The 13,298-nt window shown below is 42.8% G+C and overlaps 2 protein-coding genes across 3 annotated transcripts in view; both read left to right on the top strand.

Moving 5' to 3' along the window:
- The first annotated feature begins 241 nt into the window (after nt 1–241).
- LOC137281995 (uncharacterized) lies at nt 242–4,254 on the top strand. Its single transcript, XM_067813755.1, has 4 exons — nt 242–1,306; nt 2,898–2,934; nt 3,419–3,502; nt 3,794–4,254. Exons 1-4 carry the CDS (start codon nt 509–511, stop codon nt 4,183–4,185), a joined length of 1,311 nt encoding a protein of 436 aa, XP_067669856.1. The 5' UTR covers nt 242–508; the 3' UTR covers nt 4,186–4,254.
- A 2,874-nt stretch (nt 4,255–7,128) lies between these two features.
- The window catches only part of LOC137281994 (tumor necrosis factor ligand superfamily member 15-like), a 28,076-nt gene continuing 21,906 nt past the window's right edge, over nt 7,129–13,298 (top strand). Inside the window, exons 1-7 of one of the 2 annotated variants that reach the window (XM_067813751.1) lie at nt 7,129–7,674; nt 9,505–9,581; nt 9,888–10,065; nt 10,293–10,323; nt 10,430–10,516; nt 10,990–11,129; nt 11,368–12,330. In XM_067813751.1, the coding sequence (XP_067669852.1) occupies nt 9,559–9,581; nt 9,888–10,065; nt 10,293–10,323; nt 10,430–10,516; nt 10,990–11,129; nt 11,368–11,652 (744 nt within the window). In that variant the 5' untranslated portion in view covers nt 7,129–7,674; nt 9,505–9,558 and the 3' untranslated portion in view covers nt 11,653–12,330. Of the gene's footprint in view, nt 7,675–9,504; nt 9,582–9,887; nt 10,066–10,292; nt 10,324–10,429; nt 10,517–10,989; nt 11,130–11,367; nt 12,331–13,298 lie in introns of those variants that run through there. The other variant, XM_067813752.1, reaches the window with a different exon arrangement.

The following is a 13,298-nucleotide window of genomic DNA, read 5'->3' as shown; positions in this document are numbered from 1 at the left end:
GACCTCGACATCGACCTGCACATATCTGGTGACCGCTGTTACTATAGTTCATTCATCGTTGTAAACCAAACACACTCCATCATACATCATTAATATCAAACTTAAATGTATAAAACTATCAAATTTAATATCTATGAGGTGGTATATATTTCAATGATATGTTCCAACTACAGTGAAACCTTATGAATTGCACAGCTTCACTTGTTCGACTGATATGCTGGCGCACACAGTAACTCGTGCGTCACAAGGTTGGAAATTCCCATTCCCGGAGAATTCGCTATTTATAGGCCCATGTAATGGAAGATTGTCATAGTTGGGGAGAACTGTATTCCTGTAACTGGCCAGGGCATATTGACCGTGGTCTGTTCAACTTTCCGTTGTGGTATCAGATACCAGGTCTGAAGAGGGAGTTTCCTGTACACATCGCTCTGTCACTGGCTGGCTTGATCGACACATAACATTCCACAACAGCGCCAGACACACACGGAAGGCTAATCGCCCGTTCAACATGGCGGTTCGTCTGCTTGATGGCGACGAGTGCGTTAACTCACGACAAGAACTGTCTGCTGGCGGTTCAGTCAAGATCCACGAGATGTCAGTTATTGGGAAACCAAATAGTACTCAAAATGGGGGTCTGTATCCTAAACACACACACGGGGACGACTCCGACGCCAGCTCGAGTGGCTCCGATGTCAACACCGATGTCGACAGTGGGATATCTACTGGTTCCGATAGTTCATCAGACAGTAAAGAATCTAGTGACAGTGCTGCGCCTCTGTTAGACAGTGACCACACTCAGAAACCATCCACTGATGAAGCTGTGAATTCATGTAGGATGGACCCAAACGAGAAAAGACCTTTGATTCCGACCGGGGATCTATCTGTTTACACAAAGGACACTGGGGACACCTGTATCAGTGTTGTTGTTACACAAGAATGTTTACCCCTTACTCCCACCAAGGTATCCATAAAGAGTTGGCCAAACAATGGTGCGGAAGACCTTTCCAAACACACGCGTGAAGACGATGTACCATGCGAAAAACCTTCACTGAAGAAGGATTCTACTTGGAAAAAAATTGCCATCATATTTTCAACATTGGACATTTTACTTTTTATTACAATATTAGTCTTAAGTTGTGGCGTTCCAGCTCGAAGACCAGCGCCAGGCGCCGGTGGGGACAACTGCCTGGAGTGTAAAGATGTGTATCTTACTGAAGATGACAGACGTGACAACATTTACAACTTCGACGTGAAAGAGGAAGGAAACTTGTGCTGCTCCGAGAACCAGACGCGACTCATCCAGAAGGTAATTATGTCTGTGTCAGGTACCTAGTACGTGACTTCATACAGATGATGGTTGATGCCCAGCTGATGGGACCTAGTATCACTTTGTGATTCACCCAGAAGGTAATTATGTCTGTGTCAGGGACCAGGTGCCTGGTCTCAAACAAACGGTAGTTGATATCCAGCTGGTGGGGCCTTTTGTGCCACTAACGCCTTCACTCGCTAATGCTATAGTTTACACAGTTCTTCGTGTCACTTCTGTAGTTTAAACATGTGTTATCTATGTCTTAATAAAGCTGTAGTTAATGAATGTATTATCCGTGTTTCAATAAGACTGTATCTGATATGTGTTATCTGTGTTTCAGTAAGACTGTAGTTGATGAATGTATTATCCATGTTTCAGTAAGGCTGTATGTGATGGGTGTGTTACATGCAACATATGTCATATTTGGGAGTTCGCTTTCTCAGTAAAGTACAAATTCTAGTACTTTGTTGGTTGAGTCCCATCCGGGATTCGAAGTCGAACCTTCAGTCAGGCACCTAATCGCCAGCACACAAAGTCAGGCACCTAATCGCCAGCACACAAAGTCAGGCACCTAATCGCCAGCACACAAAGTCAGGCACCTAATCGCCAACACTCAGAGTCAGGCACCTAATCGCTAGCACACAAAGTCAGGCACCTAATCGCCAGCACACAAAGTCAGGCACCTAATCGCTAGCACTCAGAGTCAGGCACCTAATCGCTAGCACACAAAGTCAGGGACCTAATCGCTAGCACACAAAGTCAGGCACCTAATCGCTAGCACACAAAGTCGGGCACCTAATCGCTAGCACACAAAGTCAGGCACCTAATCGCTAGCACACAAAGTCAGGCACCTAATCGCTAGCACACAAAGTCGGGCACCTAATCGCTAGCACACAAAGTCAGGCACCTAATCGCTAGCACACAAAGTCAGGCACCTAATCGCCAGCACACAAAGTCAGGCACCTAATCGCCAACACACAAAGTCAGGCACCTAATCGCCAACACTCAGAGTCAGGCACCTAATCGCCAACACACAAAGTCAGGCACCTAATCGCCAACACTCTGAGTCAGGCACCTAATCGCCAACACACAAAGTCAGGCACCTAATCGCCAACACTCAGAGTCAGGTACCTAATCGCCAACACACAAAGTCAGGCACCTAATCGCCAACACTCAAAGTCAGCCGCCTAACCCGCTCAGCCACCGCGACTTCCACTGGTGCGGGTTCGAATCTCAGATGGGACTCAACCAAAAAAGTACTAGAATTTGTACTTTACTGAGAAAGTAAAATCCCAAATATGACATATGTGGCATTTGACCACTTCCTAAATGGCATCGTGTAACCATCGTGTTACATGTGTTTCAAAAAGGCTGTAGCTGATGAATGTATAATCCGTATTTCAGAAAGGATATATCTGATGGATGTGTTATCTGTTTCAGTAACACTGTAGCTGATGAATGTGCCATTCGTGTTTCAGTAAGACTTCATCTGATGAATGTGTTTTCTGTTTCGGAACGGCTGTAGCTGATGGATTTGATATCTGTGTTTTGTAGGGTTGTAGCTGATGAATTGTTATCTGTGTTTCAGTACGTAGTGAAGCGATACAGGCAGGACCTTGCAGAGGGTGAGTCACTTCAGCACATCCTTTTGACATCACATCAAACACTGACAACGCCATACTATATAATAGGCCGCTACCATTGATTTCGAAAAGATACCTTCAAAAGCCACGGTCACCTGGCTTTCGGACAATTAATGTGTTATACTGTGGGCTTTGTAAAGATTTCATTTTTGGAGACACTATCTGTCAATCTCACTTATCAATTTAAACAAGTATGTTGTGAAGCAAACGACACCATTCTTTTCTATGATATTTTAGACGATTATCTGTCGACACTTTAACAATTACACGTCCAATCCAACCGCCGATGTCTCCAGTGACTATGTTGTAGATAATACGTACACTACAGAGGATAGTTATGCTATGGAAGGCATTTCAGTCATATAGGTATGTAGGGATGTTGTTATATACATGCAGTCAATCGGACACTTGCTTTATGAATTATTTCTTTCGTTTACAAAGTTACTTTTTTCACACAATTTCCCAGGATCTGCAGAGAGATACAAGGAAATGCCCAAGAGAACTGCTGTTCATGTCGGTCTTGACATTCAGGACAAGAACTCTATATCAGGTGGGTCGTGTCGACCTTGACTTTCAAGATAAAAGCTTTGTATAAGCTAGGTTGTGTCGACCTCCACATCCAAGAAAATAACTTTATATCAGGTAGAGCTTGTCGACCTTGACATTCAAGATATGAACTCTGTATCAGGTAGTTTGCCATGAGAGTTGAGTTTGCTGGAAATGAATGCCAGGAAAATGACCATCGGATCATCTCTTTGAGCATGTACTAATTATCTGTTATTTCTTCATCCGGTCTTGAAAAACCTTTATCAATTAATGTATGATTTACTTTCTGGCACAGAGGGTGTCAATCAGGTCCTGAAGTGGAGTAGAGAGGACGCCTTGATGAACGGGAATCTGACTCTCACCCCGAACGGTACACACATACAGTGTGGACGTCCAGGCTTGTACTATATCCACTCTAAAGTTGTGTTTAAGGACACTATATCGAGCACGGCGAAGCACGGTGTGCTGTTGCTGCAGGTGTATCGAGTGCGGGATGGGCAGGACCTGTTGCTGCTGGAGAACAGGTCGTCCCAGTGTGGTGACGCTGACAGAGACTGTAACGTCCCGAGCAGCGTACAGGGCGTTTTCCACCTGCAGGACGGGGACCAGGTGTTTGTCAGTGTGACGAAGTCGTGTGGACTCGTACTGGAAGTCAGATACAACTACCTGGAGATGTACCTGGTGTAATGTGCCCTATTGTGTTTATTGTATTGGGAAGTTTTTCTTTGTTTAAATAAACATTTAAATCTGTCATGACCTTTTCGTCGACCTGATGTGTGTACTGAATGTGTATGCAAGCGAATCTGCCGGTAAACGACACTAATACAGACTGTAGGGCAGGCAAGGCATTACTCTGAGCAAATGGCACAAGCATGCTTCCCCTCACCCAGATTATTCAAACGAATATACTTCCTCTAACCCAGATTAATCACACTAGTATACTTCCTCCCACCCAGATTAATCACACACGCATGCTTTCTCCCATTCAGATTACATACATACTACATTGTGTACTGCTCCTATTACTGATGGCGACTTTCCTTTGCTACTATTGTGCTCTTGTCTCGGACTTTAAGACTGTTATTTGTCATTCTAGTTATATTGACGCTTGCCCAACAACGAATTGTCGATTGTAGCATTCTCATTATCAGTTATTATCACTTTGCGGCAGAGCTATTTTATGTCATGTTTATTTAGACACAGGTCAGATACCTTTTTGCTTCATTAACGTAAAAACCAGTTGCACAACTAACGGAATATACGTCACTTCACTATCGCAAATTCCTTGAACATCAATATTAAAAAAAACGTCATTTGGTATGCATGATCCGTTATAATTGGCAGGTTCAACAATCGGTACACAAGCCACCTTGGACGAACTTCCCCATATCCTGGCAACTCTGACGTAATGATAATTTCAAACGCATTGAAAGTTTCACTTCGATATCTCTCCTTTCGTAATTGTTACTCATAATATTTTTATACCCTTGGACGATTATTGATCCTTAAGTAATTTTTATGCATGAACGAATACAGCGAACACACATGCCAATTCCTCCACTAGTAACTTATGTTCTGATTTATCTGATTTATATATATCTGCAAGGAAGTCAAAAGAGAGAAAATTACGCCATTTCAAATATTGATACATTGTGACCTGTCCAGTACAGGCTATAAGATAGTCTGACAAAATATTCTGTTGGATTAAACATTGTCCAAACAACGATCAGTTTGCCATTTGTAATTGGTATGTATATAACAGTAAATGTCAGTTATATATGCATATATGTGTGTGTGCATATGTGTACACATACATATACACATGAGTGTGTGTGCATGTGCATGTGCATGTGTATTTAATTCACTGCAGCGACATGAACATAACAACTGTGCTATATCAGAGATATATCTTCCGACTTAGCGGATCCCAGCAGGGTTTCCACTCTAACAGGGATTAAGAAATAACATATCACCAAATACAACACATCTCTACACAGGTGAGACACATGTACCTGATCTTAAAGACAGCACATTTGTATACAGGTGAGACACTTGCACCGGATCATAAAAACATTTGAATAGAGGTGAGCCATATGTACCTGACCCTAAAGATAGCACATCTGTTTACATGTGGGACACATGTACCTAACAATAAACCCAACATATTTGTGCACAGGTAACACACATGTACCTGACCATAAACACAAGACATCTGTATACAGGTGAGACACATGTAAATGACCTTAAACAAACACATCCACATGCAGGTTAGACACATATACGTGACCATAAACAACACATCTGTACTCAGGTGAGACACTTGCACCTGACCATAAAAAACATGTGTATACAGGCGAGACACTTGCACATGACGATAAACACATCTGTACACAGGTGAATTTCATGTACCTGACCCTAAAAACAGCATATCTGTTTACATGAACACAAATAGACGTAAACACAACACATCTGTACACAGGTGTGACACATGTGCCTGACCATAAGTACAACGCATCTGTTTACAGGTGAGACACATTTACCTAACCAAAAACACAACACATCTGTATACAGATGCGATACATGTATCTGACCCTAAACGCAAACCATCTGTACACATGTGAGACACGTGTACCTGACCATAAACACAACACATCTCTATATATGAGAGACACACGTTCTTGACCATAAGCACAACTCCTGTGTATACAGGTGAGAGACATGTACCTGATCTATGCACAGGTGAGACGCATGTACCTGACCTTAAACACAACACATCTGTATACAGGGAAGACACATGTATCTGACCATAAATGCAAAACAGTTTTATAGAGGTGAGACACATGAACCTAGCCATAAACATATCTGTACACAGGTGAGACACAATGTACCAGACCTTAAACACAAAACGTCTGTAAAAAGGTGAAACATATGTACCTGACCCTTACCACAACATTAAGAGATGTGTAACAATAATTGATATTTACTACTAATAAGCAAGTTGTGGTATTTATCTTCTATATGCGACAGTTTGCAGATATTACATATTCCCTGTCGTTTCCTGAATCTCCCATATACCTGACAGTTTATATTGGTAGTTTTGAGACCCCAGTCTACACTGAGCAAGACCATGCCTATGTTGAAGATAGTTCAAATTCGACACAGGACAAAGGTTCAAACAACGAGTACACACGTGCGATGATGAGTCACTGGGAAGCCCAGCTTAATTTTCCCCGAGAATTGAATGGATTGTGCAGAATACATACGGGCCTGCCCACAGATCCGATCCGATACTTCTGCCTTCCTAGGATCTGTTCAGTTTTTGTAAGTGGTCTTGTTTTATAATGCAAAACCATGGCAGGGGATTTGTGCGCATGCGAGTGGACAATTGTTTGTTCGTGCAACATCAATGCGTTTGTTTGCCCAGATTCAGCCGATACAGTGTGGGGGTATCTTGACACCTAGTCCGACAGGCTGCATGGTATCTCGTAGTCTTAATTGTGTACTTATCTAAAGTTGACCCAATTTCACCGAAATGCCTAAAGCGGGTAATTACGCTACCATCTATTTGTAGTATGTAAGAGCATGTCAGAGACGGCTGTCAATGCTTTAACTCTCCCTGTAAAGGATCTGGTGCATGTCGGGGTTATACAAGGTCGACATGTATCTTAATTCTTCACATTCATACAGTAAAACCGTGGCAACATATCCAGAATGGCGAGTGGGAATCATTTCTCAGCTCATGCTGCTCATGTTAGTCACATTTCTCCCACAACACTGAAGGTCACCCTGTCTCACATGTCATAGCTCGCTTGAAGAATCACATGTGTAGAACTTGATGCGGGTGTTATTGACATGTTCAGTCGAATGAAAGCCAACGCCTACTGATTTGTCCGTTTCTGTGTGAGGTGGGTATCACCATATAAAATATTGGTTCCTGATACTGTCGGAATACCACGAGTTGCCCTAGCATCGACAGTTGTCCATCGTTCAGGCGGTACGTCCTATGTTGTGCTGTTACTCGATCACAGTTACCCTGCCCACATACTGTCTTTCCATTGGTTGAACCACATACCGCTGATTGGTGACTGGTGACGGGGCAGCCGACAACAAACCAGTATTGGGCAGACTGGTTACGTAACAGCAACCCAGAAGACAGACAGACGTCTCACAGTTTAGGTATGTATGTGTTATGGTATTATGGTAACAGGTATTTATATACGTTGAAATGTCTAAAACGTAATGTCGTATTTTCAGTCATAATAACCGTATACAGATCTGAATTGTCGATGGTATCCTTGTTAAACAGTGGGATATCGATTTGCAACCCAGATATTCTCTCATCAGTTTCCTGTGTAAGAGAAATATGTCACTGACGTCACCTCCTTTCAGTGCACTGTTTTTTTATTGTGTATGTGAAACGTATCAACTCAACCAACTGTTCAAGGCATGTGTGTCCTGTACTGAACGCGCTAGCTAGTTCCTTCCGTGTGCTGCACAGACGTTACTGTATAAAGCACAATTCTCGGGGAACGTTTAGTAAGCCATGCTTTAAAAATACACGAGTTCTGTGTCAGGGAGTCTAATGGTACAACGAAGTAGTGTTTTTTGTGTCAGATAGTCTAATGGTAAACTGTGGTAGTGTGTTCTGTGTCAGGGAATATAACAGTAAACTGTGGCAGTGTGTTCTGTGTCAGGGTATATAATAGTAAACTGTGGCAGTGTGTTCTGTGTCACGCCTAGGGAATATAATAGTAAACTGTGGCAGTGTGTTCTGTGTCAGGGTATATAACAGTAAACCGTGGCAGTGTGTTCTGTGTCAGGGAATACAACAGTAAACTGTGGCAGTGTGTTCTCTGTCACGCCTAGGGAATATAATAGTAAACTGTGGCAGTGTGTTCTGTGTCACGCCTAGGGAATATAATAGTAAACTGTGGCAGTGTGTTCTGTGTCAGGGAATATAACAGTAAACTGTGGTAGTGTGTTCTATGTCAGGGAATACAATAGTAAACTGTGGCAGTGTGTTCTGTGTCAGGGTATATAACAGTAAACTGTGGTAGTGTGTTCTATGTCAGGGAATATAATAGTAAACTGTGGCAGTGTGTTCTGTGTCAGAGTATATAACAGTCAACTATGGTAGTGTGTTCTGTGTCAGGGAATATAATAGTAAACTGTGGTAATGTGTTCTGTGTCAGGGAATATAACAGTAAACTGTGGTACTGTGTTCTGTGTCAGGGTATATAACAGTAAACTGTGGCAGTGTGTTCTGTGTCAGGGAATATAACAGTAAACTGTGACAGTGTGTTCTGTGTCAGGGAATATAACAGTAAACTGTGACAGTGTTTTCTGTGTCACGCCTAGGGAATATAATAGTAAACTGTGGCAGTGTGTTCTGTGTCAGGGAATATAACAGTAATCTGTGTCAGTGTGTTCTGTGTCACGCCTAGGGAATATAATAGTAAATTGTGGCAGTGTGTTCTGTGCCAAGAAATATAGTAGTAAACTGTGGCAGTGTGTTCTGTGTCAGGGAATATAACAGTAAACTGTGGCAGTGTGTTGTGTGTCAGGGAATATAACAGTAAACTGTGGCAGTGTGTTCTGTGTCACGGTATATAACAGTAAACTGTGGCAGTGTGTTCTGTGTCACGCCTATGGAATATAATAGTAAACTGTGGCCGTGTGTTCTGTGTCAGGGAATATAATGCTGAACTGTGGTAGTGTGTTCTGTGTCAGGGAATATAATGGTAAACTGTGGCGGTGTTTTCTATGTCAGGGAACCTAATGGTAATTTTATCGTGTTTCCCATTGTGTAACTGATAGAGGTTACCCGATGCCTGGCGGGTGGCTGTTCCCTGTTCCCTGTTCCCTATATCTGGCGGGTTTTGCAATGGTGGTATATTTCAGGTGTTACTCCGTGTGTTATGCTTGTGTTACTGCGTGTGTTACTGCGTGTGTTTGTGTTGCCGTCCTCGCCCATCTTCTAAGTTTAAGTTATTTCCCATGGAACAGATTTGCTGGTCTCCTGTTAGTGCTGGACCTCAACGTGGTGCAGGAGTGAACGTCATGAACGGCCAACTCAGCACAAGGTAAGAACACATTCAGAGATGTATATTTATCTACGTTCATCTATATAGTGTTTATAAAGTAGATGTTTCATAATACTTGAGTCATCGTGTCCTTCATATCAGTAGTTTTACATCTACATACATATCAGTAGTTTTACATCTACACACATATCCGTAGTTTTACATCTACACACATATCAATAGTTTTACATCTACATACATATCAGTAGTTTTACATCTACAGACATATCAGTAGTTTTACATCTACACACATATCCGTAGTTTTACATCTACGCACATATGTAATCCCTTCCCTCGATGTTTTAGACGCTTGATACAACATCACAGCAAGAACAAGCTCTCCATCGTCAGTGTTTTATTGGTGGTAGTCAATGTCGTCCTCCTTACAGTACTGGTCGGCGTTGTAATACGCCTACAGACGCACCGAAGACTGTCACGTGGCCTTCGATACAATGTGAACACGTCGCAGGACATTAACACCACGGTACTCAGTTTCATTATTGTCTGTGTCATCAATCAATGCGGCTACATTACGTACATGTTTATCAACGGTGGGACCTCGGGTCACTGGCGCAAACTTCTTTGTGGTTATGAAAATGCCTTAAAAACCAACATCTTTACTGAAACGTCACAATAAGATAATGAAACGTCTGGATCCTCAAACAACCATTGTTAAAGATAATACCGTTATCAAGGAGTTTTGTGTTGCAGGTGGGCAGGTTTAAGGAAGACACAAACAGAGGTAAAGAAAGAGTTCATACTACTCTCCCTCTCTCTCTCTCACCATCCCCCCTCCCCCTCTCTCTCACTCTCTCGCAAGCACGCACTCACAATGTGTTTTGTTACAGTTGAGTACCAGTGGAATGTTGCACGCATGTACCAGACGTCCGGTAACCTTGAGAAACCCGCTGCTCATGTCATCCTCAACGCTACAGGTAACGCCCCTATACAGGTAACGCCCACACACAGGTAACGCCCCTATACAGGTAGCGCCCACACACAGGTAACGCCCCTATACAGGTAGCGCCCACACACAGGTAACGTTCACACACAGGTAACGCCCCTATACAGGTAGCGCCCACACATAGGTAACGTTCACACACGGGTAACGCCCCTATACAGGTAGCGCCCACACACAGGTAACGCCCCTATACAGGTAGCACCCACACATAGCTAACGTTCACACACGGGTAACACCCCTATACAGGTAGCGCCCACACATAGGTAACGTTCACACATGGGTAACGCCCACACAAGGGTAATGCACACACGCACACACACACACACACACACACACACACAGAGGCAGGTAACGCACACTCATCACACTATTATAAGCAGTATCAACTATCAATATTGCTAGACCATCTATAACACAAATATCAACAATCAATATGCTATACGTTAGGTCCCCGACGTCATGGAGGTGGCATGCAAATTCTCTCCTGGCGACGTGACATGGACGCAGCCTTTCGTAACGATGAGATAACCTGCCAAGACGACGGCCTGACAGTGAGGAGGGGAGGCTACTACTATGTGTACAGTCAGGTAGAGAAACAAACCGGCCCGCTGAGATTTGTCACAGGAAGTATGGAGGATTTATCATGATAACCCATGTTGAGACATGGTAAACACTAATATAATGTGTGCTATTAATTACGTCAACCCACCTCACGTAGATGATGTTTACATTTAATCTCGTCTTTCGCCACTCATATGACGCAGACGCACAAAGACGAAATTGCAATGAAAGCTGCGTAAAGATATGCTCACTCAATAATTTCAGATCGTTTACAGCGGGAACGGAACCCAGGAACTGGATTATGGCCGGATCCTGCACACGGTGGTCAAACAGAAGACGTCAAAGATGAAGGAAGCACCAACGCCCCTGATGAGGAACCTGCAGTCCACCCCCAGCATCAGACGGGGACGTCCCGCCTACACCACCAGCAGCCTTGGGGCCACCTTCTACCTGGAGCCAAACACCAGAGTCAAAGTCAAGTCCAGTGTTCCAGGGAACATCGATGTCACCACACCTCACTCTACCTATTTTGGGATGTTCTTGATATAGCATCCATTGTTCCAGGGAACATCCATTTCATAATACCTACTTGGGGATGTTCCTGATATAGCGTCCAGTCTTCCTGGGAACATACACCTCACAACACCTTGGGGATGTTCCTGATTAATATATTTGTTCGTGAAAAAATTATGCAAATGAAGTGTTTATATTGTCATTATTGTTTTGAAGCTGGAAATGAGACAAATGTTTGCAATTCGTCTTGGTCTTACTGACACTGACTATGGAATTGATGGTTAGCTCTACAGCGACACAGACTGGCATGTGTCGAAAGTCACGGGACATTCATTTGGAGACACTGCAAGGTGTTTCCATTGACAGTCTGGGACGCGATTACTGTAAGTGGCAGTATCTTGATCTCCTTTTAGCATGTTTCAGTGAAGACAAAATGGACCTACCCTGACGTTGTTTCTAAACGTCTGATTGTCTGCCCCAGATTCGTGTGTTTATTGACCACCTTCACGTGGGTGGAGTAATGAGGCGCGTGGCCTTAAGCAATAACAGTTGAAAGTTGAATTCAACCGTGGTCATTCCTTGTGCATTTCCCTGTGTTTTCAAGATAATGTAATCTCTAACATGATGTGTTTTCAGGATAATGTAATCTATAACATGCTGTTTTCCGTGATAATGTAGCCTTATAACACATTAAAGTCAGTGAGTTAAAGTCAAGTGTTTCTGCACGTCTTCAGTTTCCTCGTTAGCCTGTAAATGTATCTGTATCTCTTCACATTTGATCATGAACTCTTTGCATCAATCAGTGCCATCGGCTAATGAGTTGTTTCAGCTGACTCAATTGATGCAGTTAGTGTCAAATAGTAACACACAGATAGAGGCAGTCAGGTGAGGATGATTATTACGGAATACCATATGTTGTGAACATTCGTTGGAGCTGGTAAGGTTCACATCATTTGTTTCCCGATGTTTTTCTTTTGTTCAAAGGCGACTGATGGTTGATGAAAGATGACAGCAGTTTGGCGTAGTGATATTCCAGGGTTTCCCATGCCGATAATCTGCCATCTCGTCGCAGCCGGCAATTGTGGAGGACCCAATTGCTTCCGTTATGTGTCCAAAAATGTTGTACTCCTTGAATTCGGTACTGAACTGATTCAGTTTGGAAAGTGTCTTTTTATATGGTTCTGGGTGCATGAATTTCACGTGCATTTTTTTAATTATGTTGAATTTCACGTGCATTTTTTTATTATGTTCCTTGCATAAGTGTGTTTGGGCGATGCGACAGACAGAGGAGATGGAAACATATGCATTTTATCTAACAACAACTTCATTAATAAGTCAGTCCAGCCTAACACTATTCTGGTGGCGCAATCATTTGTTTCCAGATGTATATAACGTGCTGCTTTTGACCACTTCCTAAATTTCATTGTATATATTCACAACTTTAGGCCATGGGAGACATCAATTAGGGGTTACACAAAGTCAGTATTCTACTCTACTGTGAACAGGAGTTGTCTAACTTTCATTTACTGGAAATGGCTGAGGTGGAAAGGTCAAATGACAATATGTATTAATTACAAACTCAGTTTTCATTAACAACAAGGTTCATAAATCGATACAAATGTAACAGAGGTGTTCCTCAATGGTATCAAAAGGCGAACACTTGTAGGGGGTTTCCAGGGATG

Source organism: Haliotis asinina, chromosome 4 (genome assembly GCF_037392515.1).
Source record: "Haliotis asinina isolate JCU_RB_2024 chromosome 4, JCU_Hal_asi_v2, whole genome shotgun sequence".
In the NCBI taxonomy this organism is placed as follows: Eukaryota; Metazoa; Mollusca; class Gastropoda; order Lepetellida; family Haliotidae; genus Haliotis; species Haliotis asinina.
This window is presented reverse-complemented; position numbering and strand designations above follow the sequence as displayed.